This window comes from Thunnus maccoyii, chromosome 7 (assembly GCF_910596095.1).
Source record: "Thunnus maccoyii chromosome 7, fThuMac1.1, whole genome shotgun sequence".
Lineage (NCBI taxonomy): Eukaryota > Metazoa > Chordata > Actinopteri > Scombriformes > Scombridae > Thunnus > Thunnus maccoyii.
In genome coordinates, this window is record NC_056539.1 from 12,628,369 (window position 1) to 12,653,864 (window position 25,496).

General features: G+C 39.3%; 2 protein-coding genes across 4 annotated transcripts in view; both read right to left on the reverse strand.

Moving 5' to 3' along the window:
• The window catches only part of dot1l (DOT1-like histone H3K79 methyltransferase), a 29,906-nt gene extending 12,338 nt beyond the window's left edge, over positions 1-17,568 (reverse strand). The window contains exons 1-19 of one of the 3 annotated variants that reach the window (XM_042416478.1): positions 17,162-17,568; positions 8,267-8,310; positions 8,076-8,150; positions 7,796-7,859; positions 7,166-7,394; positions 6,739-6,833; positions 6,431-6,493; positions 6,277-6,332; positions 5,838-5,917; positions 4,699-4,767; positions 4,492-4,598; positions 2,780-2,821; positions 2,589-2,684; positions 2,264-2,483; positions 2,006-2,119; positions 1,640-1,731; positions 1,375-1,476; positions 622-759; positions 302-427 (exon numbers count right to left, since the gene is read on the reverse strand). In XM_042416478.1, coding sequence (XP_042272412.1) covers positions 302-427; positions 622-759; positions 1,375-1,476; positions 1,640-1,731; positions 2,006-2,119; positions 2,264-2,483; positions 2,589-2,684; positions 2,780-2,821; positions 4,492-4,598; positions 4,699-4,767; positions 5,838-5,917; positions 6,277-6,332; positions 6,431-6,493; positions 6,739-6,833; positions 7,166-7,394; positions 7,796-7,859; positions 8,076-8,150; positions 8,267-8,310; positions 17,162-17,242 — 1,893 coding nt within the window. In that variant the 5' untranslated portion in view covers positions 17,243-17,568. Of the gene's footprint in view, positions 1-301; positions 428-621; positions 760-1,374; positions 1,477-1,639; positions 1,732-2,005; positions 2,120-2,263; positions 2,487-2,588; positions 2,685-2,779; positions 2,822-4,491; positions 4,599-4,698; positions 4,768-5,837; positions 5,918-6,276; positions 6,333-6,430; positions 6,494-6,738; positions 6,834-7,165; positions 7,395-7,795; positions 7,860-8,075; positions 8,151-8,266; positions 8,311-17,161 lie in introns of all 3 variants that reach the window. The other 2 variants (XM_042416477.1, XM_042416479.1) reach the window with 2 other exon arrangements.
• A 4,954-nt stretch (positions 17,569-22,522) lies between these two features.
• ell (elongation factor RNA polymerase II) overlaps positions 22,523-25,496 on the reverse strand; it is a 39,240-nt gene continuing 36,266 nt past the window's right edge. The window contains exon 12 of the mRNA XM_042417386.1: positions 22,523-25,469. Coding sequence (XP_042273320.1) covers positions 25,365-25,469 — 105 coding nt within the window. The 3' untranslated portion in view covers positions 22,523-25,364. The remainder of the gene's footprint in view (positions 25,470-25,496) is intronic.

Below are 25,496 nucleotides of genomic sequence, written 5' to 3' on the forward strand. Positions count from 1 at the left end.
CTGAGAAAACAAGACATATGTATTTATTTGCACTCTTGGTGGAAAATGTTATGACAGCATTTCATGAAATCTTCCTGAAAGCTGTATTTTATTCATATTTTTTTTCCTGAAAGCTGTATTTTACTCATAATTTAAGTGATCGGGCTAATTTGTTCAAATATCTGTGAAGAGTCTGTTTCATGGACGAAAGGGGAAGGCAGGATAGAGGTAGAGGCCACAGAACACAGAAGTATTTAGGAACATAAAAGAGGTGGGAGAGAGATGCAAGCATTTGGAAATTAAACTGAGGTGGACTAAGTACCTGCAACTCCAAGCAGTGTCTCTGTTTCTCAGAGATCTGTCTGCGTAGGGCCTGCTTCTCCTTCAACAGACTCTCAAGACACAAAGAACCCCAATCTAGCTTCAGCTCCTCACATCGAGACTTTAGCTGGAACACAACACACAGAGCACATTTGCTGTTATTTATTTGCTTTTCATTGCCAAACGGAGGATGATATAACAAAGTGAAACCATTTAATATTAGCTTTTAACTTCCAACCTGTATAGTATAAACTAGAGCTAAACTAGTACATCAACCACCATGGTGGAGGTCATAAGAACACAGCAGCACTGGGGTCTCACCAGTAACAGGCTGTGGTCTCTCAGCAAGGCCATGTCTCTCTCAAGCTGCTTAGTCTGCTCTTTCAGCTGACGATTGTGAGCTGATATTTCCTTTTGGGCCTGCAGCAGGTCCTCCACAGTCAGGGCTTTCACTCCAAGCTGACCACACACACACACAAACACAAACACAGAAAATTAAGTGTCTTAAATCTTATCTTTGCAAACTACAAGTGATTTACGTTCCCACCCTGCTGTATTAAGGATAAATAACACACTATGACATCACTGTTGGGTGCGGTTACAAGTTTCAACAGAGTGCACCCAACAGTGATGCTGGATGTGGTCTCAGGTGCAACAGACTTGAAACTTTCAACTAGAGGAGCTTAGTGTTAAATTAACCTGTGAGGACAAGCAAACTACAATATGATACTGCATGAAAAGTCAGTAGCCTACACGACAAAGCATCTATGAACTATCTGTTCATTTGCAAATGAGATACAAATGAAATGGGATAGGTTCTCTGTCAAACATCAAACTGTATTTGGTAAGTCAAATAAGTTATGATTTCTGTGTATCCTCAGTTTAATTCAAAATAAAAATAACTTCAGAAGCATAGATGATACATGAGATTAGATGGAATAAAATAAATAAATGAATAAGTAGAATAAAAGTGATGCATTTTCTGGATGTTAATATAAAAAAGGTTTTATAGTTATGTTGTTGACTGTGCCTTTACAGCTGTGATCTGGATGGCAATAAAGTAGCAGTTCTCACCTCATCAAGTTTGGTCTGAAAGAGACCTTTGATCTTGTCCTTGTGAGATTGACACACAGAGTGAAGCTGCTCCGCCTGACCTGACAGGTCCCTGTGTTTTTGCTGGAGACAGAGAGGAAAGCAGGAATACAGGTAAGAGGATGGACAGAAACCGACAGTTGCATCATTAACAAAGATGCCAGCTTAAATGTGCTTGAAACATACCACTTAATACTACGTCTTAGCAATGGAAATCAGAAATGTCTGCAGGGGCGTTACTAATTACCTTCTCCTGCTCTAAAAGCTGCTGCAGGTTGGTGCGGTACTGAGGAGTCTTCATGTAGGCCATAAACTGGAGGTATTGAACTTTGATGTTATCTGTGAAAAAGGTGTGTGTTGGAGACACAGAATGAGCAAAAAGACAAAAACACAGAAAACTTTTTAAGTCCGGTTGTTGGTAGAGGACCTCAGATACCAAAAAGATTGAAAAGTCTTCGATCTCTTTAAAGTTGAGTGTTACATGCCTAACCATCAGTTTTAATGAAACAGAATCCAATAACCTTGTTTAATAGATACACAGGTATAATGTGTATGACTTGAACAACAACTTTGAGCATGACAGCTAAAACAGACTGACTCTTCATCAGCTCACCTAGCAGTTGTTGCAGACCAGGAGGAGTTGGGCTCAGCAGCAGTTGACTAGAGGGATAGTGCTGGACCTTGGGAGGTAGCTGGTAGAAGGGACTCTGAGGTGGCCGGTATGCATCTGTACATACAAAAAGCATATTTACAATTAAGTTTTCTAAGCCATATAGTGTTGATATCAAGAGGATATGATTATTTTCTGTAATATGAGGCAGTTTAAAGTGAGATGGATTTGCATATTGTGTGCATGTGCGTGTCCTCTGACCCTGAGGGGGTGCCGCAGAAAGAGTCTTGGCGTGCAGCAAATCCAACGCGCTCTGATTCTTCTTGTTTTTCTTCTCAGCGGCCGGGGCAGCTTTCTTGGGTCGACCACGCTTCTTGTTGTTCAGCTTGCGACCTTTGGACAAGAGTCGGGCTCTTCGGGGTTTGGCAGAGGGCTTGACCACTGTCACCAAGCTAGGACGCTCCTCCTCCCCACAGGAGTCCTGCTGTAATACACATAGACAAACACACATATACATTCATGCACAGAGCACAGAGAGCTTGACTTGCTTCCTACATAAAGTCTGGTTAATCGGTGTATAACCTACCTTGTTTTGTTCTTTAGGTTTTGTGGGTGTGGTGCTATTGCTTTTACTGTCCTTTGTATCCTTCTGTTGACGTCGCCTAGCTGCCTCTTGCTCCTCCTGACATAGGATGAATCATTTTAAGGGTTTGATACAGAAATTTCAGTGAGTACAATGACATTGTCAATACACTGATGAAGAAGATGAAGACTTACCCTGAGTTTAGGATTTTTGAGACTAGCAAAATAGTTTTCAAGCTGAAAAACAGGACAAAGAAAATGTAGATATTAGACGTCACTCTTAATAGACCAAAGGAACTTTTAATTTCCCAGAAAATGTTTGTTTCATTGCCTTTACAAATGTTTACATTCCACCCAAGTTGGTCAAGTCATGGTGTTTAAGTCAACCTTGAAAAGATGTTGATTCCACATTTTTGGCTATAACATGATTTAATAAATGTAGGTGTCCAGTCATAATGAAAGGAAATGTAATTTCTTATTCTACTGAACTCTGCTATCAATATAACTTGTTATATTTAAAACATATTTAGAGCATGAGGCTTTTTTTTAAAGCAAACAATGTCCTGAACAAGACCGCGCGGTTGACATTTTGAACCCTGTGAGCTGTTTGTGAAATACAGTCAACGTTGCTGACTCAATCAGTGATTTTGCTCATTTAATGCTGACACATTTTTTACCAAGGCTTTTACTTTTTCTACAAGCAAAACACAACGGACTGACAATACTAGTTCAAAGCACAACCAGAGGCAACTATTGACCAGATACATTCAGATTTTAAGCTTATAAATAAATTATTTAAACGCATAAATATAAACAGTGACGTGACAATGTTTGGCAAGTTTGTTTAGTTCTGTTTAGTAGTTTAGTATCTGTGATGTTTTTGGATTGTGAGTCAGTTTACTGACTCATTTTACTGACTCATTTTACTGACACACAGCTTTCGATCGGTGACCTTTGTTCAGAGCTAGTTGGTTGAAGTTGACTTGCCTTTCCTCACGTACACTTGCTTAACAATCAAAATCCATTTCCCTAAAAGGTACAAACAATACAGCAAAATACCTACTGAGGCATAAACTCATCTACTGTGGTACCATTTTAGCAAGTTCTCAGGTACAAATTGCAACAAAATCAGGAGAGGTGAGAGCAGCCACATCTACTTCAGGTGGTAACACACAACAAGTCGGTCAGTAGCAGCACTAGAGCTAACAGTGCAACAGAGAGGCTGCTCTCCACAGACATGACATTAATAACACAGGGGAGCACTCCGCCTCCCCTCATATTATTATTCTCATACAGGCAGGAGACGCTTTCAAATGAATTAATTCATCAATTAATGCAGTTAATTTTTTAAATAAAAAGGCTGCGGACCATTAATCTTCATTGCATATTGTTTCATATGCTTCATTGTTTCAATATGTTTCATATTGTATTTCAGTGGAATAAGGATACCAGTGAATGGTTTGACACACAGTATACTGGAGCAAGAGATTGAAAATTGTGCTCCCTTTTCTATTCATTCAATCAAGAATCTGTTTTGAATCGAGAATTGATTCTGAATCGAATCAGACACTCAAGAATCGGAATTGAAATGAATTGTGAGATTCCCAAAGATTCCCGCCCTGTTAACCAGGGATTACTTCAACCAATTACCAGAGTGACACACATATCACTGTTATCTGATGCACTTGTGTTACCCTGTGTAACCCTCTGTGTTTGCTTACTCCTGAGACTGACAACTCATTAAAACAATATCGGCTGTTATTATGGTAGCCTATCTCACGAGTTTAGGTTACTGTTTGTCTCCAATGTATAAATTGTTTGTGCTGGTTCAGCTTTTTGTCTTTTGGTTTGTTTGTTTTTATCTTGTTTTGCCAAGATAGAGTGTTAAAAAAAGCTTCAGAGCTTACTATGGTGCGGTCAATGGTATGCAGGTAGTAGGAAACTGGCTTTCCAGTCCAGGACACTGAGCCCCTTAGTGGAGAAAGCTCCACCACACGCATTATTGTGCCAATATCTGCAGGACAAGAGAGGATAATCATGGCGCTGCATTTCAAAATCTATACAGGACAAATACAAATCAATGAAAGGGTGAGAGATAAAAATCAGGTTCTTACCACTCAAGTTTCGACTGTTTATTCTAAAATTTAAAGGTGCAAAAGGTTTGGAGGATACTATTTTCCCACCTGGAAATAAAAAAAACAAAAAAACAACAGACACCATAAAAAGTATTGTTTTTCTGTAATTTAAAATGCTGCACAGTGGACACAAACAATAATTGCTACACCTCACTACATAAAGCAAATACAACAAACACAATTACTTCCCAAAAAGATCCACAGACACATTAATCACATGGTCACATTTAGTACTGACAACCTGTAGCTAAGTGGCTTAGTGTGGCTGTGAGGTCAAAGATCAAGTGCCAAGAGTTGACACAGTCGCTACTGGATACCATTATCCATTGTTGTTTTAATCACTTATGTGAACAGCTGAATAAATGATTATTTCTAGTGAACCCAGGTGTCACTCCCAGTGCTACCAGCACAAGGCCTTGATGTTTTCTACACGAGAGAAAAGGTCTGTTGTCATAAGAAAAGGCTATTAGCACCTGCTATTATTTCAAAGCCTTATATGACCTTTAACCTTTGATCAATTCACTCCCAAGGCCTCATAAAATCCCTCAATTGGTTGCAGCTCATCAACCAGCTGCTCTGACGTTCACGTTAAGCAGTGACATTTAAAATAACATTAAACACTGCATAGATTACAGTAAAAAAACTAAACTACATTAATTTACATATAAAACTACCTTCCAGCATAGTTAAAGTATAATCCCTTTGATTAATGTTTTAAAATGATGTTTAATCCGAAACATTTTCAGGAGGGATTTGGCATGTGGCAAGAAAGAAGAAGTGTCATAGCTCTTTTTGGACCAAGAAGTCTCGAGCTAAAGAGATAAATGTGTAATGTTTTGTTCCTTAGATTCCTAAATTATCTCTTTAGTCAAACGATAATGTTATGTACAGTATAAGTAGAAAGGCATTGGCGTTGTATCCCTGATTAATGTCATTAAAGTACACCAATAATCAATCAATACATGTATGTTTTCCATTTGATAGTCAGGCTTATTTGACTTTTAGCTCATCCTTCTTCTCCTCAAAGTGGAGGCTTATTTGATCTTTAAAATGTGTGTGTGTGCGTTTCTATGGTTATAATCTCGAAGTTGTGACCACAAAGAGCAAAAATGACTAACCTTCCTTCATGTTGGCAAAGCGCTCCTTCAGCTGGTGATCTACTTCTGGACCAAAGGCAAAGTTATTCACAAAAATAATACTGGAAAACAGACAAAGATAGAAGCAGTTTAGATCTTGGGCAGGCATTAAAAAAAAACATTACACTATAAGTCAAGTTTTGACAGAGAAATACACACATTTCATACATCGACTGTTCTACAGAGTAACTAAATATTAGAAACACCTTGTTTCACAGAACACTTAAAAATAATAAGTTTCATAGCTGTAGCATTTATTACAGGACTGGAACTTTCTTAGTTCAAATATTATTGGAATGTATTACGAGGTTTCTATTTTCTGGTCTTTCTGTGTATAAATTCAGCTTATAAATGGTCTTATTGGAAATAAACGGCAAATGTGTCTTTCAGACTGTCACTGCGACCTGGTTTGATATACTACCTTGTGTTGGCAATCCTTTCTTTCCATTCTTCAGACAGAAAATCACCTCTCTCCAGCTAAAAAGTAAAGAGAAACAGACAATCCTGAGTACTTGTGGATCTGCAGAACACCTAAATGTTACTCAGAGTAAATACTAAACTGAGAGTAAACTTACTGTGTACTCCCCATGTTTCTTCCCATACCATTTCATCCACTTTTTAAACTCTTTATCCATGGTCTGAAAGAAAGAAAATACATATAACTTTCCAAACAATTGACAATAAAAGTAAATTAAAAAAAACAAAACACAAAACCAAACGAGTAAAAAAAAAACAATCAGCTCAGCATGTCCTCAGAGGCTGCTCGAGAAAGTAGGATAAGCGAGTTAAACAAAGATATTGTTGGTCTAAATGTGACCAGAGTCTCGCTTTTCTTTGCTTTCTGGAGTATCCCTCTGGTCCTGTGAGATATTTAAGTAGTTACCTCTGCATAGGTAGCTGGAATGTCTGCTTTCTCTACACCATAGTAGTGTTTACAATTGGTCGCTGCTGCAACCTGCAGCACTACCTGCCCCACTCCTACAAATCAGAAACAATAAAAAATTAATGAGGTTCCTCTTTCATATATGTTTTATACCAAACAGACAAAGACACCATCGCTGTCAATCTAATGACCTTTTATATAACTTGACATCAGGTACGTTTGTTTAACAAAAACTGTTTCCACTACACTATTAGTGTACTACTGACCCGTTAACAAGACATTTGACAGGTCTGGAGATAAACTGGCAAGAAACTTTTTTCCAACTCAGCGCCATTTGGCTTTGTATGACAGATCTCGTTCTGTGTAAAAGGAGTGTCAGATGAATCTCTCTGTCACCCTCAACCTCCCAGAACAGTAGCACACTAACCACTGCCAAGGTCTACAAAAGTGTCATCCTCCATCATTTCCATCTCGTCGATGATCTGAGCGACCAGGTCGAAAGAGGTCTCTCCGTACACCTCAGGGGAAAAGGGCTCATAGTTGTTCAGCTTCTCAGGGTCAGTCACTGAGTGGTTGTACACCTGCTGTAGGATGTGTCTCAGCAGCCCGTTGGAAGGACGCTTATTCAGCTTCATGGGCTGGGTGGTCCCCTTCCACTGTAAAATGGGATTATACTCTATATTTATTCACATACAAACACACTCCAATCAAGACATAATGACCTTGCCATGTTGGCCCTTCAAAGATGAATATGTATCAGCATTTGTTCCAATGAGTGATGCAGAATGCAGAGGCAGATTTTTTAACCTGAACATTTATAAATCAATAAAAAGGCAAGTTTGGACACAGATATGGACTAGAGAGTACTGACCCTAAAACATATCAGTTTATAACTAGAACCTGAAGATGATCAATTATATGTACTGGACATTATTCTTGTGCTGGTTAGGTCATGCATGGTAAAGAGTCAAAAGAAACACTCCACATTTAGTGGCTTATGTTGTCACATTCATGTCACCTATACAACAATAAAAACTCTTCACACATATGGACCCACCAGCTGGTGAATGCTGTCGATGGCCCTGTTGTACTTGTCACAAAGTCTCTGCATACTCTCAAAACTGTGAAAAAACAAAGACACAAAATGAATACCATAATTTTGTACAAGATAAAAATAAAAGTTCAAAATCAAACAATAACTACTTTGTTGACTTCACAGGAACAATCGTCATCTTGGTGTCACAATGAAACTACTTCAAAATGATGTCAATTGTGACATTAAAAAATTGTTTTATCATTTCTGACACATGTAGATTTTGATGTGACCCAAGGCTCACCTCTTGGTGTCGTAGTCAATGAGAACATAGTTTTCCATTGCCAGTTTGAGGTCTGGGATCTCCTCACACACCCACCTAGAAAACACACACATAAAACTGTCATGATATAATGTACATGACACAGTCACTCGCTGTCTGTGTTCATGTGGGAGTTTACAAGAGTTGAGTCAGAGGGCAGAAAGATCACTTACCGAATGGTCTCGATGATTTCATGAGCAGCATCATGGTGTTTATCCTGACAACAGAGAAACAGGCAATTAACTGACCATAACAGTATTGTTAAGAAGTAAGAGTCTACCCACCGCTGTCTGCATCTACGTCATGATTTCCACAATCATTTTGCTATTAATGTTAATAAACTATAACCATTTATAATGTCAGCATTTTTAAAATACAAATTTCAAATTTTGAAATCAAGGCAAACAGAGATGCCCCAAGAAGAAATTAATATGACAAATCATGTGTGTATCATGTATTTAATGGTAAGAGTTGAATGTGAAGCATACAGTTGTATACAAAAGTTTGGGGGAAATAAATTCATGACGAGTGAAAACGAGTCCAAAGTGTCTTCCGACGTCTCTACTGCAGAAATGGAATATGTCAAGCTGCCAAATACCACTGTGACAGATGATAAGGAGCTCAAAAAGACAGACAGGCAGTCTTATAACTGCTGGAGAAAATTATTTTTGACCACTTCCAAGAGCCTGATAGGAGTGTTTGTGAATATGTTATTATACTTTAATGTAAGTTATATTCAAAAACTAATGTTATTTTTCCAAAAATAGCTGTTGGAAAAGGGGGGAGGGGGGTTAACTCACAATCAGGGTCACCTTATATTTGTATTATTATTTATATTCATTACTCGAGCCCTAATACGTTATGCCATCGAGAGCCACTTGACTAAACGCATTGAAAAATACTTTGAGGAGAAGAAGGATGAGCTAAAAGTCAAGCTAGCTCTGACCGCCGACTGCTGGACAGCTCTCACAAATGAAAGCTACATCACAACTTCTCTTAAAAATTAACCGCTTAGTTGCCAGTTAATGGGTGTCAGTCTGTCAAAGCAAAATGAACTGAAACTGACATCCCTAACTGACTTTTCAGACCTTGTGCGAACACTCAGCAACTATGGGTTCCTATAGGCAGCTGTGTAAGACTGAAAATGAAAGTTATTGACACCCATAATGCAGAAGAAGGCTACAAGAATATATATCAAAGTGTTGTCAGTTTGCAGTTTCCACAGTGTGAAATGTAATGAAGAGATGGCAGTTTAGGGGAACTGTGGAGGTCAAGATGAGATCTGGAAGACACAGAAAACTCTCGGAGAGAACTGCTTGTATGCTGGTCAGAAAGGCAAATCAAGACCCTCCATTTGACTGCAAAAAACCTGCAGGAAGATTCTGCAGACTCAGAAGTGATGGTGCAACATTCCACATGCTCGCACAAACAAGACCTTTGAGAAGAGTCAGTAGAAGAAAACCTGACCTACGTCCTCATTATAAAATCCAATGTCAGAAGTATGTAACAAAACATCTACAGAAGCCTGATGCGTTTTGAAAACAAGTGACTGAAGAAGTTAAAACAGAACTCTTTGGCTACAATCAGCAAATGTATGTTTGGAGAAAAAAGGAGCAGCATTTCATGAAAAGAACACATTGCCAACTGTTAACCGTGGAGATGGATCAATCATGCTTTGGGGTTGAGTTGCAGCCAGAGGCACAGGTTGCAGGAAGAATGCTAAAATTCCACTGAATACCAGCAAATACTGGACGCCAACATCACACTGTCTGTAAAAAAAAAAGCTGAAGCTGAAGCTGAAAGGACTTTAGTTCCGACTTTGTAGGGTGCCCAAACTTTGGCACATGGTGCCAAAATAATGTTTTTATTTTTTTCAATTTATTGCATAAAAAGGAACTATTAGGAGAGTAACAGTACGTGTATTCATCCCGTCATGGTACAGATGTTACAGTTAGGTACACGCAGTCATGCAAAGAATACGCTCCATGACCCAAACAATTACTGTCAAAATAGTTTAATTTCAACTACTTTATATATAGTTAGACCATAAATTATCATAAAACAGCTGCCAGCAGGTGTCCTGACTCCCTGCAAGAAACAGACAGGTTGTTTTCTTTTTCCACTGCAGCACAACTGAACTGTTTCAGTAATAGTTACAACCAATGAGCCATTGTTGGACGTTCACATTTTTCAAAATAAAAGACCAAAATGTTATTTTCTACGTTTCTTTTTGTACCAATATCGTGCTGAACTATGACCCCTAACCTGAGGTACATACTGAACCATGAATTTTGTGTACCATTACACCCTTAGTAACTATGTATTAATGTTTGCTGAAAATATTGTGTTTTATGTTTCATATCCTAGGGGTGCCAAAACTTTTGCACAGAACTATACAATGATTAAAAACACTGGCACAGTGAAGTAACCAAATTGCAGCTTCATTTCTGCTAAGATGGGTTGGGTTTATTATTCCAGTAATACAATTATACATGTAATGCCACAGTCCTAATGACAAAGTACTCTGATTCCTCCTTTCATTGCAGTCACATCTGACCCAGTGTTGCCAAACATTAGACTATTTATGAATTCTGTCAATGTTTACAACACATACTGAGAATAACGGGTGGGCGATATATCGAATATACTCGATGTGTCACGGCTTGTTCTATGTGTAATGTAGGAAATGACTATATCGCTAACATTGAGTACAAACTGTCACATAACTGCCGCCAGCATGAAACTTACTTTGGCATTTACCTTCTATCACTCTCTCCTATGACTCTCTCCCTCTCACAGACACAAAAATGAAAAAAAAAACTCACATACACAATACGTCACACACACTGCCCTGCCCATCCACACCACTCTCCTGGGTGAGTGTGTGACGTATAGGTGAAGCGTGTGTTTTTGTATCTGTAGGGAACAGCGAAAGAGCCTGGAGAGAGCAAAAGAAGTGTAAACGCCGAAGCGAGTTTATGTGTTGAGTTTGGAAACGGTAATAGAAGATGGAGGCTGACGAACTAGTTCTGAGAAGAAACAGCAGTGGGTCCATCATATGGCAGTGTTTTAGGTATCACAAGGAAGATGTTGAACAAACAACAGTTATCTGCAAAATATGCAGCAAAGCCAGAATGCCACAAAAGGCAGCAGTACCACAAATTTGTTTCACCATTTGAAATGCCATCCACTACGAAAAGAAGGCCTGAAACTCTGCATGTCCGCATCTCCACCTCCCACAGCAAATAAAACGCCAAGGCAACCAGCCCAGAAGCCAACGACTCTGGCTTCTTCATTTGCCAAATCAATCCCATATGACAAAAAAAGTCCAAAATAGAAAGAAATAACGGCCACAGTAACACACTACATCACTTAAGACCCTAACCCCAGTTAGTGTCATAGAAACTAACACACACACACACACACACACACACACAGTAAACACACACACACTCATACTCCTATCCTGTGATGTGACTGTTATTGTTCTGCAGAGCGGTTTGTCACAATGACAGCCTGGACCTCTGCCTCTCTGGTTCACACACTGCTATTTTTATTTTACCGTTTTCTAAATGACCTGTTGTCACAAACATCACACGCAAAAAGTGCACTTTGGTATATGTTGTTTTGAAATGTCTTTCCTGGGGTTTCTTGTTGAATGCACTTTGTGTTGCTTTGAGCTCTGTTTCTGTTAAGGGTCTCTGAGAAGTAGGCCATAGTGTGTAGGCCTAAATTATACGATTATTTATTTTCATTCAACAGCTGTTAAAAGCCTTTGTGTGCAATTGCCTGGTTTGAATAAATAGTGTTTTGTTAATTTTAATTTGGATGTGATTTAACGCTTTTTTGCATGAAAGTCTAAAATTGTTCCAATAGAAACCACTAATAAATATACAGTAAACAAGCATGTTTTAAAGGATCTGTATGTAAGAATCAGAAATTCCTTCTCATTAGTGACATCTGTGGCCGTTAAATAAGCTGCAGTCAACATCCTGGTGTTCGTGCTCACGGCATGAGACTATTGCAGGTGATGTCTTTTTCCTCACTTACACTTGTCATAATTACATAAAAGATCTCCAACGTTGCGTTTTGCACCGTCTTTCAGCAAAGCATCTCTCACTCCCAGTCAGTCAGCCCCTCCCCCTGCCTGCTGTACGTACGTGCGCCCGCTCACACACACACAAACACACACACACAGAGGCTCCTGCTACACTGTGGCCGCTGACCAGTGGGAGCCGATCCGCACCGCCCAACCCGCACAAATGTGTGTTAATCAACCGCCCGAACCAGATCCGCAAACCAACAACTTTTTTTTTACCAACTGTGTTTACTAAACATCAGTAGGCTCAGTGAGCTGTGGCCGGGGAGCAACTTGCTGTGGACGGGGAGCAACATGCTGAGTCCGGGCAGCAATGAGCTGTGGCTGGGGAACAACGCGCTGTGGTTTTGTTGTGAAATGTGTGCTTATTACGACCTTTGGACTACCAACAGGAAAAACAAAAGGGGTAAGCTATGTTCTGCTTGTTTTCTGCTCCTTTGTTGGGGAAATAATGTTGTTTTAGCTGTGTGTACTTGGGAGCGTGTTTGGTTGTGAAACGTGTAGTGGCTGAAAGAGGCAGCTAGCTGTCTCGTTAGGGTGTTTCTAGTTGGATAGCACCATTTTAGTTGAGTAGTTGTTGTGTTTTTTTTTTTATGTTACATTACTACCTGTTCAGTCATTGGCAATAAAAAAACATACATGTAAATTGCTTCACAATTCTACATAGTGAACCTTTAATGCAGACGTATGTTACAGGTACTACTAGAATCATCATACTGGTGTGATTGTATGCATCAAAGGCTTAAATCAAGCATTTATGAAGTGTTTTAGAGAAGATTTCAAAATATCGAGATATATATTTTGTATCGCAATATAGCCTAAAAATATTGCAATATTATTTATAGGGCATATCGCCCAGGCCTACTGCAGAGGAAGCACACTCTCATCCTCAGCAGTGTCACAGAGTTAGTTTCTATATCAGAGCAGTAGTGTGTAGACGCAGCACTCTGGTATACCTGCGTTTTTGTACAAATAACTAAATTCTGATGTTTTCATGCAGGTTTTCCAGACAGGGTATAAATTAAACTGGGCCGTAATCTAAAACAGTAATTCTAAACTATGAAGTCAGATGTAAGTCACGTGCTCAATTCCAGAAACATTAAAATAACCAGGAGATTGAGTGAAGGCAGTTCAGACTCCCCTCTGACAATAATGCAAGCATAGTCTACAGCATTAAAATTATCTTCGCAGTATTTTTGTTGTAATTGTGAATATACATTTTTATCAAAATGATGTCAATATGTTGGCTCTGGCTGGTATTGCTGATTTATCTTCGCAGTCTAAACAAGCCATGTGTTTTCAGTGACAGCCAGCATTAATCTGATAATAAACCTGTCTCCACCTAGGTTTGATTTAAAGCTTAATTTCATCTGGAGTGACTCTAACCTGCATAAAATCGATTCAGTTAGCGCAAGACTAAACTAAGACTTTTCCAAACCATGTCTCAAAATTAGCTTATTTAAGTTCAATTGTATTAAATTGGCATTTTAGTTTTGAACAAACCTTGATAAAGTAAGTTAGGATGAATTTCATTGATCCTGTGCAGAGAATCTATTGTTGGTAATCTTAGCTGGAGAGTGCTGACTTGCTCTGTGGGAGAAATAGGACTCAAGTTACACCCAGAGCGCAGCCAGCCTGAGCCTGTTGCCTGAGCTGACCCACTGACCCACTTTCTGTCTCCCGCTACAGCACATTGCCAAGGAGTGCCTCTGGTGGAGGGAAAGAAAAGAAGGAAAATAAGAGAGAAGGAGAAATCAGAGGGTAAAAAGAAAAAGAGTAAAAGGAAGGAAAGTGAAAGAGAGAAGAGCTGTGGAGAGCGAGGGGGCCAGAGAGAGGAGGGAAAGCCTGGTATTTGTCAGCTGTTTGAGGCCTGGCACAGCAGCAGCAGCTAACAGCTCACAGCCTGGAGCTCCCGGCTTCCCGCTCAATACTGCCCGCCACTACTACGCAAACTTCCGCCAAGACTCAAACATGCATGCGCACACACTCAAATATGCATGATAACACAGGAAATCTCCAGCTATTTCTGTCAGCACAGCATTTCAGATACAACCATATAATCAAGCTAACTGCTAGCTGTGTTGCTAATAAGCAGCATTAGCTACAAACCTTAATAACCATACAGCTGCACAGCAGATTTTCCACACTAAGTACTACTAAATAGAGAAGATATACATGGTGTATAAGTGTATGAAAGAGACTGTGTGAGCTAGCGTATGAGATGTTGAAGGGGGGAGGTCACCTGCTCACACAAAGACGGCACACAGCAACACTAGCACAAGGCTGTGGCTAAAAATAAACACTCAAAACGAGAATGAGACAAAAAGAACAGGAGACCCTCCTCTCTCCCCACTGTGGGAAGAGTTGACGTACTCCACCGCCTCTCTCCACAGTCTCTTTAGTCAATCTCTCCCTACCTCAGCGTGACGCGCCGTGGGTGTAGGGGTTTTACACCACGCATTGCTCCACTACGTAGACCTCATCAGCCTACGAGAACATATGACTAAGGCAGGCGTGCCAGTTGTATTACTCGTACTTGCCACAAAATACAACTGATTCAAACAACCCAATGGGGGAACCAGTAACTAAAAGATACCATCTTATCTTTTCTTTCTTTGAAGCAGAGATGGTTCTTTCTGAAACATACTTTTGTGTACAGTATCTGATGACTACAAACATACTGCCTCTTCCAGAACTGTCTTAACATGTCCAGTTGTTTTATCTTGCCACAGCTGGTCACATGTTAGTGACACCAAGTGTCTGCAATTCAACTAAAATGCATTGGCAGGCTGCCTGCCTCCAACTTAGGACCACTGTAGATTAAAATAACCTCATAACTAATATGACAACTGTTTTTCCATTTCAGTGGTGTGACAGCACTTGAACTCAGACACCACTGATTTTTCTACAGTAATTACAGCCTTGTAAATAATAGGTGAAATACACAGGTGAGTACCAAAGACATTCAGCTGACTTTAGCAGCAGTGTGTCTCTTAAATGCTATGCAGGCCTGGTTAGTGCCCACACCCAGAACCAGATGGACAAAGAGCTGCACCACACCAGAGGTGCTCTTCATATGGAAGCATTTACAGATGCACAGATGTGGGGATTTAGTGAGAGACGAGGAGAGAGACAAGCAGAAACACAGACAAAACACAGAATGAAACACAACACAAAAGAAAGAAAGAAAGAGAGAAAGAGAGAAAAAGAAAGAAAGAAAGAAAGAAAGAAAGAAAGAAAGAGAGTATTTTTATGAGCCTACATTCTGGGTGCTGGATTAGAGTAACAGCATGCCTTATACCACAACAGCCCCGTGCAACAGCCATGTTGTGTGTATCAAAACACAGACAGCACTGTGTTCATGCTCTGTGGGTGAGATAAGCAATCTTCATGCTCTGTGGGAGTGAAGAATGAATCTACATGGAGTGGGATCAGTTGCTACCAGAAAGCAGTTCAACGAGGGTAAAACTATCATTAAATGTGACTGAGAAAAAAAACACTTGAGCACAGATAATGGCCTGTGTTTTTGAATTCTGTTACTGCAGCAGTGCTGAATGAGGAGCAGTCTCTTCTGTTCTCCTCCCTGTAGAGTTGACCATATGGACATGAGAGGAGGGGAGAAGAGAGAGGAAGACTTTCTCCTTTGAAAACAGGAGGAGAGCACCGCATGAATATGCTCCCTATTGCAGAACTCCACATGGAGGATCATCAGCTGTTTCTAATTCAAGGCATGACAGCTAGTCCCAATATAAATAGCAGGTCAACAGTGTATTAAATTCCTGAAATGCTTGTTCGCTTGTTTAGACCATAACATAAGGAAGTGGGTGAGGCAGTAACTCCGGGAGGGAGGAACTGTGAGTGTTATCAGACTCTGGCCTGGTGTAAAGGGAGAGCCAAGTCTTTCAGCCAAAGCAGAGAGGAGCGGCTGATTACATCAACTACTAACCCTGACTCAGTGACTTGAAACTAAATGACTGAAACAACTAAGGCCAAACTAGGTGCAGCGTAGGTGGAGATGAGACATACAGAAAGACCCCACACAGCCATTCGCAGAATTTCAGCTTCTTTCACTCAGTACTGTCTCACCGCAATTACTATAAATGAGAAACAAAGTTTAAGTTAACCATATACGTCACTGAAAGATCACAGAACTTGCAACCGCTTCCCTTTCCGTTTCTTCTTCAATGAGTCAAGTGCAATCAGCCACTGACATGCTGACAGTGTGTGGCAAGGAATCCAGTTCATCTACTCAAAATAAAACTAAAAAAAAGAAGTTGTTTTCTTAGCAGGCATGACTATTAGTGAGCACAGAAAGATCAGGGACATATATATGTATATACTGGCTATGTACAATGCAAACTGCCAAACATGCAGTTCTGACATCCACATCTATACACATGGAGAGTTTCAGACCTCACCACAATATTTGCCCTGTGTGATTGTTTACTGGTACAAGATGGTGAGTCTGAGCAACGAAAGACTGGTATAACTCATCTATGAACGACTCACTTACATGTGTATCAGTAGGAATATGAATCATAGTCGAGACACTTCTGGCAAAAACAAAGTTACGGAGGGACTGACATGATGCTGGGTGTAGATGTGACTTGTTTAATTGCTCTTATGTCAAAGCATCTTTTTATTACTAGCTGTCAAATCAATATTTGGCTGATAGTGTTACTTTCCGCTGCCTATTATCACCACTGTTCAAATGTATCGAGGCTCCTTTGTGACATTTGTTCTGGGGGATAATTAGGAGTGAAAAAAACAAAGTATTTGATCAGTCATCGTATTTTGGCTGATACCCATGTCTGTCTATCACCATCCCGACCAGTATGACCTGACTCCCCGGACGAGCCTGCCGCGGCTCCTTCAGGCTAGACAGTGTTAGCAGAGAGCTAGCTGACAAAGACAAAAACAAAGAGACTGAATATAAATCTGTTAAATCAGTTTTAAGTTGAACACTTACGTATACTGGTAACGGCCACGGGTAGCTAGCAGGTTCCGCTCCAACCGGCGATTTGAGCTTGAGCTCCAGCTTTTCTCCCATTCTCCACTTCACGGCGGCTCGGCGGTGATAGATAGCTAGCAGCTAGCTCTCTGTTAGCCAGCTGGTCGGTTAGCGGGTGAGCTACAACGTGAACATTTTGTAAAGAAAATAAAAAAAAACGTTGAAACGCGTAAAATAAAATGAAAAAAGACGTCGACGCTTGTTGCCGCGGTAAATACACGCACACACACACACAATACACCACGGATGTATCGGACTCGGTTTTATATTTTTGAATAAAATGCCTTTTTATGTCCACTGGCAATAACACCTCGTCCGTATCGCCGCCATCTTGCCCGGCATGAATAAATATGGCAGGGAGCCACTGACGTCACAGAGAGGGACCGTGAGCACAGCGCGTGGGCCAGCAACTCTATGCACGAGAGCGTGAGAGCATTACAACTAGCTATTTTCTATCTCAGTATAAACATTAAAAACATACACAAACACACACATACACACACACACACACACACACACACACACACACACACACACACATATATATATGTAATTGACAAACAATATCAACATTTAATAGGCTATTAATTGGGGGAAAAAAAGTTTTTTCATTTTATTTATTTACTTTATATTATTTACTTTTTTGTATTACTATTTATTCCTTTTATTATATTTACTCTTTGAAAGTATGCTGGTAAATCTACTTTTTTGTACTACACTGTTGCTTATTATCAATATTGTTTGTATCATTTATTTATCTATGGAGATATTGGGTTGGGTAAGTGGGTGGGGGTGTGTGGGGGTGTGTGGGGGTGTTCATAATATGAAAATGTGCTAAGAAATGTCTCATAACCTTCATGTGTTGTCAAAATGTTGGACACATTTATCAATTAAAATAAAGAATTGGCTATTAATAATTCAATTATATATTATATTGTAATTAATAATATATTGTATTGATCACATAGGCTACAATAACATTTGAGTCAAAAGGATCAGATTCTAGCTAAATATCTGCATGGCACTGAAACATTTCATTGTAAAGTGCTGTTACAAATGACCAGAACTTCAAAATCATCACAGCAAGTTGTCAGTGATCAGAACATGGAGCACATGTGTAAACTTGGTGTAGTTTTTTTGCCTTCTAAACATTTTATTGAAATGTATAAAGTTGTTCTTTGCATTCTCTGCTCTTCCCAAAAAATACTTAAAAGACAATTCAAAATGTATTCATCACCATTTTATCATAGAAAACTGAAGAGTGTCATTGTCAAATCCCTTCAAAGAGTGGCCAAAGTAAGACAACTATTTAATTGACTAGTTCAGAGGAGGCGATTTTCTCCTCATGAAAATATAAAGTATATTATGATTGTTAGAAAATGAATATAATGTACTTGTTTCTCCCACAAACACAAAAAACTCCAACAATCAAAATCTCAGCAAATCTAATTACAAATAGTAAGCTATGCCAGTGAATCAGTATGCACAACACAGGGTCTACTGGGTAACTGGTAAACCATTAAGGAATGCAGGTATTTATTAATGTTGATTACACCTGTGTGTGACCAGTGAAAATGTCCACTGTGAGACAGGTATATATGAGTCGCACAGTGGCTCACAGCAAAAAGGTCTTACTCCAGCTGCTCCGGTTGCCTCCCTCACTCCAAATTTATATTTTTAGCACAGCTCCAATAAAAGTTTAAATTTAATTTTGGTCTTCACATGTCTCTTGTTTTCATTTGCTGTCAAGAGAAGACAGTTATAAACACTGAACTTAGACTGAAGCACTTGTGCTTGAATTTGATTTATAATACAGACATGTAGAGCAGCTGACCTTTGATACACCCACACACACACACATAGATAACAGATCTATGTAGAGTTGGTTCAATCTGGACTGAGCAAAGTCCCAAGACAGCCCAAATGAGTTTCAAAGGACAAAACTAGTAAATGTTCAATGTAGGCTGAACATATTAGGCATATTAGGTAGTAAATCAAGCAACAGGTAAACACAGATTTGTAGTTTGTTTGGTATGACGACAACTTCATACTCTGTATATTATGTAATTAATTACTATGTAAATTACCTCTTGATGATGGTTATCTAATTGAGCAACGCCTTGCATTTTTTTTTCCAATTTTAGACAAGACAGAACTAAAATACATGTTGGGAGTCAGGATAATCAGCTTGTTTCCATGGCATTGCAACATACTGCAAAGTGCTGCTATAAATGATCAACACTTGAAATCATCACAGTGTAAATAGATAAATATTGAGACACACTCACACTTACTGTCTTGGTGGTTTGCAGCACCAGAGTGTCTTCCTTTCATCTATGCATAAAAGCACAAATAAATGCAATTCATACACTTTTATGTTGTATAAAACATACTGTGCAGAACAGGCTTGATTTGAGAAGAACTCAAAGACTGTGAAGCATCCTCAGTGAATGATGATTTATAGTGTATTCTGTGGCTGAGGTTAGGGATGGGTTACTATGTGGTGAAGTCACTATGTAATTTTGATATTCTATTCATATGTACTGTATCTATTTTGTCTTCCAATGCAACAACAAATGTTTTTGGTGCAAAACAAATGTGTGCACACATACACATGAAGTAGTCTCTAATCTGATGTTATTTCTGTTTTTTTTTTAATAGTGTGGTTATGATAAAATGTTGGAATTAAATGGTTATTAGGTAGCATTTTTTATTGACATAAAAAGAAATCAAATGTGAGGATAAGTGCCTGATGACAGCTTGAGTGGAGTGAAAAGAGAAACATCCTCAGCTCATTCACAGAAAAGTTGGCTGACTCAGCCTGGTGATCCTTAACAATGCAAGTATTGTTTAAACGTAGATTTTTTCATGTGCAGCCTGATGTGACTCGAGATTCTGGCCAAAAATTCATAATAGAAAGTTTTCTTTATCATGTAAAACAGATGCAATATTCTCAAAGGAAGTAAAAGAACATTTCATACACTAATAAAAGTGAATCTCTAACTGGTCTCCAGCTAGACTTTTGTGTGTTTCAGTATGGTGACAGCAATGAGAGGAAACAATCCTCCCCCTGTTCAAAGTGAAGCTGAAACACTCAGGACAGTGAACTGTCACTGAAGAATCATCCATTGTCCCTCATGGAGACACTGTAACAGGATCTGTAACAAACGACAAGACACAGCTGCAGCTGAAAGTAACAGAGACACTGCAGAGATAATCAAGATGATAAACTCAAATGTCAAAGAGTGTTTAGTGAGTTATACAAGGTTGTGGGAGGACTGCAGAAAACTTAAGCTGATGTGAAGTGAATCACAGATTTCAAATAGCATTTCTTTTTCTAAAGTTAATAAAAGCTGAGATGGAGAAATTGAGATTAATCATAAAAAAAAGACAAAATAAACCAAAATATAAGTGAAGTGACTGCAGCTCTTTGGCTGTAAATCAACAAACGTGGTTATTGCACTGTGCCTATAACGCTCATCTCCTCTCTGGTCTGTGCACAGCTACTGTTGTGTGTGTTCGTTTTTCTGCTTTGAGAGAACAAAATTAATCAAACTCAGACACACAGAAGAGTAACATGGCTTACAGTAGCTCGGCCAGGCAATTGTGAATTATATTGCTGAACTGAACTGTCTATGATGAAGGTTTAGAGCAGTTTACTATAGACACTGACATTGACATTGACACAACACAATATATTATGTCTTTGTGTTTTACTTCATTTGTCTCGAATGATTTCCCATAAGCGTCACATGTAAGCCCAAAACATGACTTCAGTTGTTTGACCTCTTATATTTGAAATAACTTTGAGGTATTACATGCTTCATTTGCAATTCACATAACTAATATCAACATGTGACTATTAATTAATTACCATACACATTAATGTGTCCTTGTCCGTTGGTTTTTCATGCACTTGTCAAGAGGTTGAAGTTGCCATGAGTCATGTATGTTTCAACCTCCATGTACACATGAGGCTGATATGAGCCTTTTCTGTGTTGTGGATGCTAATACTTGCAGATTACTAAATCTAATTTGAAATGCCCTTGTGTCTAATTCACATACCAATTACCTCCGCTGACCTTTATTTCAACCGTGGCCTCCATTTCCACATTAAAGCAGTGACCTGCTAGCTGAGAATCTAAACAGAAGTAAACCTCTCTCTGTGTTTCTGTGCAGAAATCCAGACAAATGAAATCCCGTCTGACTAGTAAAACCTTGGAAACACAGAAGGGGGGCGGGAGAGCTCTCAATTTTCTGCTGTGTGTGTAAACATGTCAGTGCATACGCTGCTGTATGTTGAAGAGACGGAGAGGTGGCAGCTCGCCATAGTGAACTCGCTGACCAGGCCCCCTCCAGCTCCCTGCGCAGCGCTGAGGCCAGCTTTGGGATGGGAGCCAGTAGCAGCATAGCGAGGCTGCACAGCTCAGCCTCAGCCAACTGGCACACAGTCGCTATGTAGATTTCTGGGATCTTTCACAGTGTGTCAGATTACAGCGAACCCTGTCCTCTCTGTTGCTAGAGCATCTTTTTGCTCCTGTTGCCATGCCAAGACCTTTTTTGGATCCATGTTTTAGACGCAGACTTGGCAGTAAACAATAAACATTCATGGTATAAGAAGATGCACATTAGCCATAAACAAAAACAGAATCCTATAGATGCACAAATGCTAATAAGGAATGGTTTCCTCCCATCATTCCTATGCAATCAAACGTACTCCTGAGGTGTCACTGGCCCTGCAGCGCTGTTTACCTCTCAGGAGAAACAATGCAAACTAGGAGACCAGAGGGATCAACATATTTCTATTGAATTAGCAGTTTTCTTGAACAAAAACAAGGTCTACCAGCAATGTCTAAAGGCTTTGGAAACTAAGAGTGTGCTGCCATCTACAGGACATCTGCTCCACTACAGGCCAAGTTGGGTCAATTCAGTAATTGTAAACAAATGTTTTAACACTGAAACAGCAACACAGATGGGGAAAGAAACAATAAAAGCTCTATCAAATACATCAGTTTCTCATTTAGAATATTTTTAGGGAATCCAAACATGATCTCTGCAGTGCTAAAAATAGATGCTCCTTCAAGGAAAAACTTACATCTTTTGATTGACAAAGATGTCAATGAGTCTATAATATTGTGTTGCAGTATAATTGTGAAAAAGTTATGTATTAATGGCTTCACATGTAAAACATCATTCTTCATAACAATGCAATATTTTAAATGTACATCATTTGTTAATGGAGTGTAGCATTGATGTTGAGAAATACAGTAGTTATCACTAAAATCCAGCTTCATTATAATAATGGACGGCAACAACAGGTTCAGAATTTCACAAATAAGGATTTTAAAGAATTTTATTGAAACAAAGATCAATTTCAGTCCCAGTCCCTTATGGTTTTCAAAAAGCGTGCTTTGGGTTTTAGCGCCAACATTTCATGACTCTTCTCCAAAGCCCTCTTTGCTTATACAGCAGCATGTATATACTCAGAGAAAAGAAAGGAAAAAAAAAAAACCTATACAACAGGTCATTTTGGCACAATCAACTCATACATCGGTACTTCTGTGCTGGCATATCGTTATTTTCAAACAGTTTGCTCTCTATCGGAGCAAAATGTCTTAACTGATACTCATTCACAATGGATTTCGACCGTGATAGAGGTGTAATACAGTAATCATGTCAGAATGTTTGCTAGAAAAAGAGAGGAAAAAAAAAAAAAAAAAAAGGTGAAGAGTCTTTCTTGTTGAAGGTTGCAGTACCGGGCGATGCTGAGTGTTGATTCTGGTGACAAAACATTCACAAACTGTAGCTTCCCTCACTTCCCCTCCCGCCCAGACATCATGAAGTCCCACGTCTAGCCTCAGTCTAGACCCAGCACTGTTCAGCATTGTTGTGATGAGTCTCGGAGCATTGGCTTGAATGTAGTGTTTGCATTAGCAGAGTGATTAAATCTGAAACCCTGACATTTCTCTGAAACACTTGAGCCCAGTCTGACAAATCCTGTCTGAAGCAAAAAAGGAACCTCATCTGACTTGTCCCAAGAAAGGAAAAGTGTCTGCGGGATGATAAATTATAAAAAGCCAAAAGAAATGATAACAGGAAGCAGAGAATACTGTGACATGTTCCTTTGCCAACACTTGATAGAGCACTTTGTTTCATCCCACTCAGTAAGCACTTTGGTATACATGCTGGTCAGAGCCAATTGATCACATACTAATTCTGTTGGACTAGGCCTTTGCTTTGATATCCTTGGGCAGTTTTTTTTTTTTTTTTTTTTTTCAAGTAAGAGATACAAAGAATGTTCATTGTAACACATTCATAAAGCATGCACTCTGTTGGACAAAGTGAAAAGTTTTCATTTGGACAAAACCCCCAGGTAACAGCAAGATCAGGAGAAAAAAGTGCTGATTTTTCATATTCACATAAAAAGATCGATATTAAGAAATGCATTCACTGACTAAACTCGACTCGCTCAGGTGAAGTTCTGATACAGCATTTCTAATTCGTCTTCGGATACGTCGAGTGGATCCGTCTTTCGCGCAACGATTCTCAGAGAGCAGTGCTGATCCAGGAAAATCGTTTTTAAGGTCAATCCTCGTGACATCACGTTTTGAAAAAAGGCAAAACTGGTCGCAGGTGATCATTCCTTCTCTGAGGGCTTTAGAGCCGAAGACCCGCTTGGGGGGCTCCGCTCGGAAGATGATCGAGGATGGCTTCATCTTAACAGTCGTCTCGATGGACTACCACGAGGGTCGATGAGCAGACAAAAACTAAAAATGGATCTTTATATATATATAGACACTGTAAACAGGATTGTTCTAACATAACTGCAGGTGCCAATGACGGTAACTTAAGAGATATCAGATCTGTGGATCAACCCAAATCCAAATTATGAACATTCTGAAGATGAGAAGAAAAAAGCCTGCAGATCTGCATCCCCCGTCTGCATCATCTTACAATTAGAGGATCTTCTAAAGCATGGAGAAGAGTAAAACGAGTTCTATTGCTACAAAAGCCATCATGAACTAAACTGAAAAGACAACCAATTAAATAGCTTAGAGAGCTAAATATATTTTTTTCCCCCATTACATCTCCACTGATGAACCATAACTAAGGACCACTGCTGTAACCGTTGTAACCGATGAACGAGCCCTGCAGCTCGTCATGACTGAGTGAGGAGGACTGAGTTCAAAGAAAATCTACAGCTCTACAGTGACTGGAGACTTTTCACACACGTCCCCCCTTTTTTTTTTTTTGTTTTTTTTTTAAGACATCTGCACATGATTTAGAAAAGAAAAGCCAAGCGCACAAACCTGCGTCTGACCGTGTGCATTTAGAAGCATGGTTTTGATTTAATCAATAGCAATATCGGCATCTCTTTAAAAAGAGAGAGGAAAAAAGAAAAAACGCCAACAGATTGACAATTAGATGGGCAAGGCAGCTTCTGAATAAAATACTGGCTGACATTCAAGATGTGAGGACAGAAAACAAGAGAGACAGCTTTTAAGTACTGATATTGAGGAGTGTAAAACAGACGTCCCCCCCTCCCCCCCCCAGTTAAGTGTCAAAAATAAATAAAAAGAGAAACAGAAATAAATTCAACATCACAACCATTCGTTTCAGTATATGGGGGAAAACTGATATATCATTCACTTAATTTTTCTTTACTCAAAACAAATTACTTGCATTTTGCTTACAATCTGCAGTTTCCATCTTAGTGTCCCCTTCTCTCCAGTTTCAAAAGCAGGAAAGATTATTTGGATATCTCCTTAGAAAGCGGAGGTTTCCACGTTTTGACTCTTTCACACCTCTGTGCACTATAAGCAGGGTGGGCTGAGAAAAAACAAAGCCACACAGAACCTTTTTTTTTTTTCTGGATACATTTGTAACCAACACAGAAGGACATAGCCACACTAGGCACAGCCCCATCTTCCAAAAAGGAAAAAAAAAACAAAACAAAACAAAAAAAAAAACAAAAAGGAAAGATAGAGAAAAAGATCACGTATCCTGCTTAGTCCTCACTAGAGCCTTTGGCCCGAATGAGGGGAATACTCCCTTCATGGCATATTTCATGAGAACATTTTTAGCGCAAACAGAATCCAGAGTTTTCCTTTATCTGCTTGGTTTCCAGAGATAACAGGGAAAACAACATGTCTAACTACTTTTAAAGAAGCTGTTGATCGTACTCGGCAATAAGTCTCTTTATATGTGCCAGTTTGTTGTGTAGATATTCACAGCGGTTCTTCTCTTGGCTATAGTTTGGATTAGTCTGCAAGGGATATGAGAAAGCACAGAG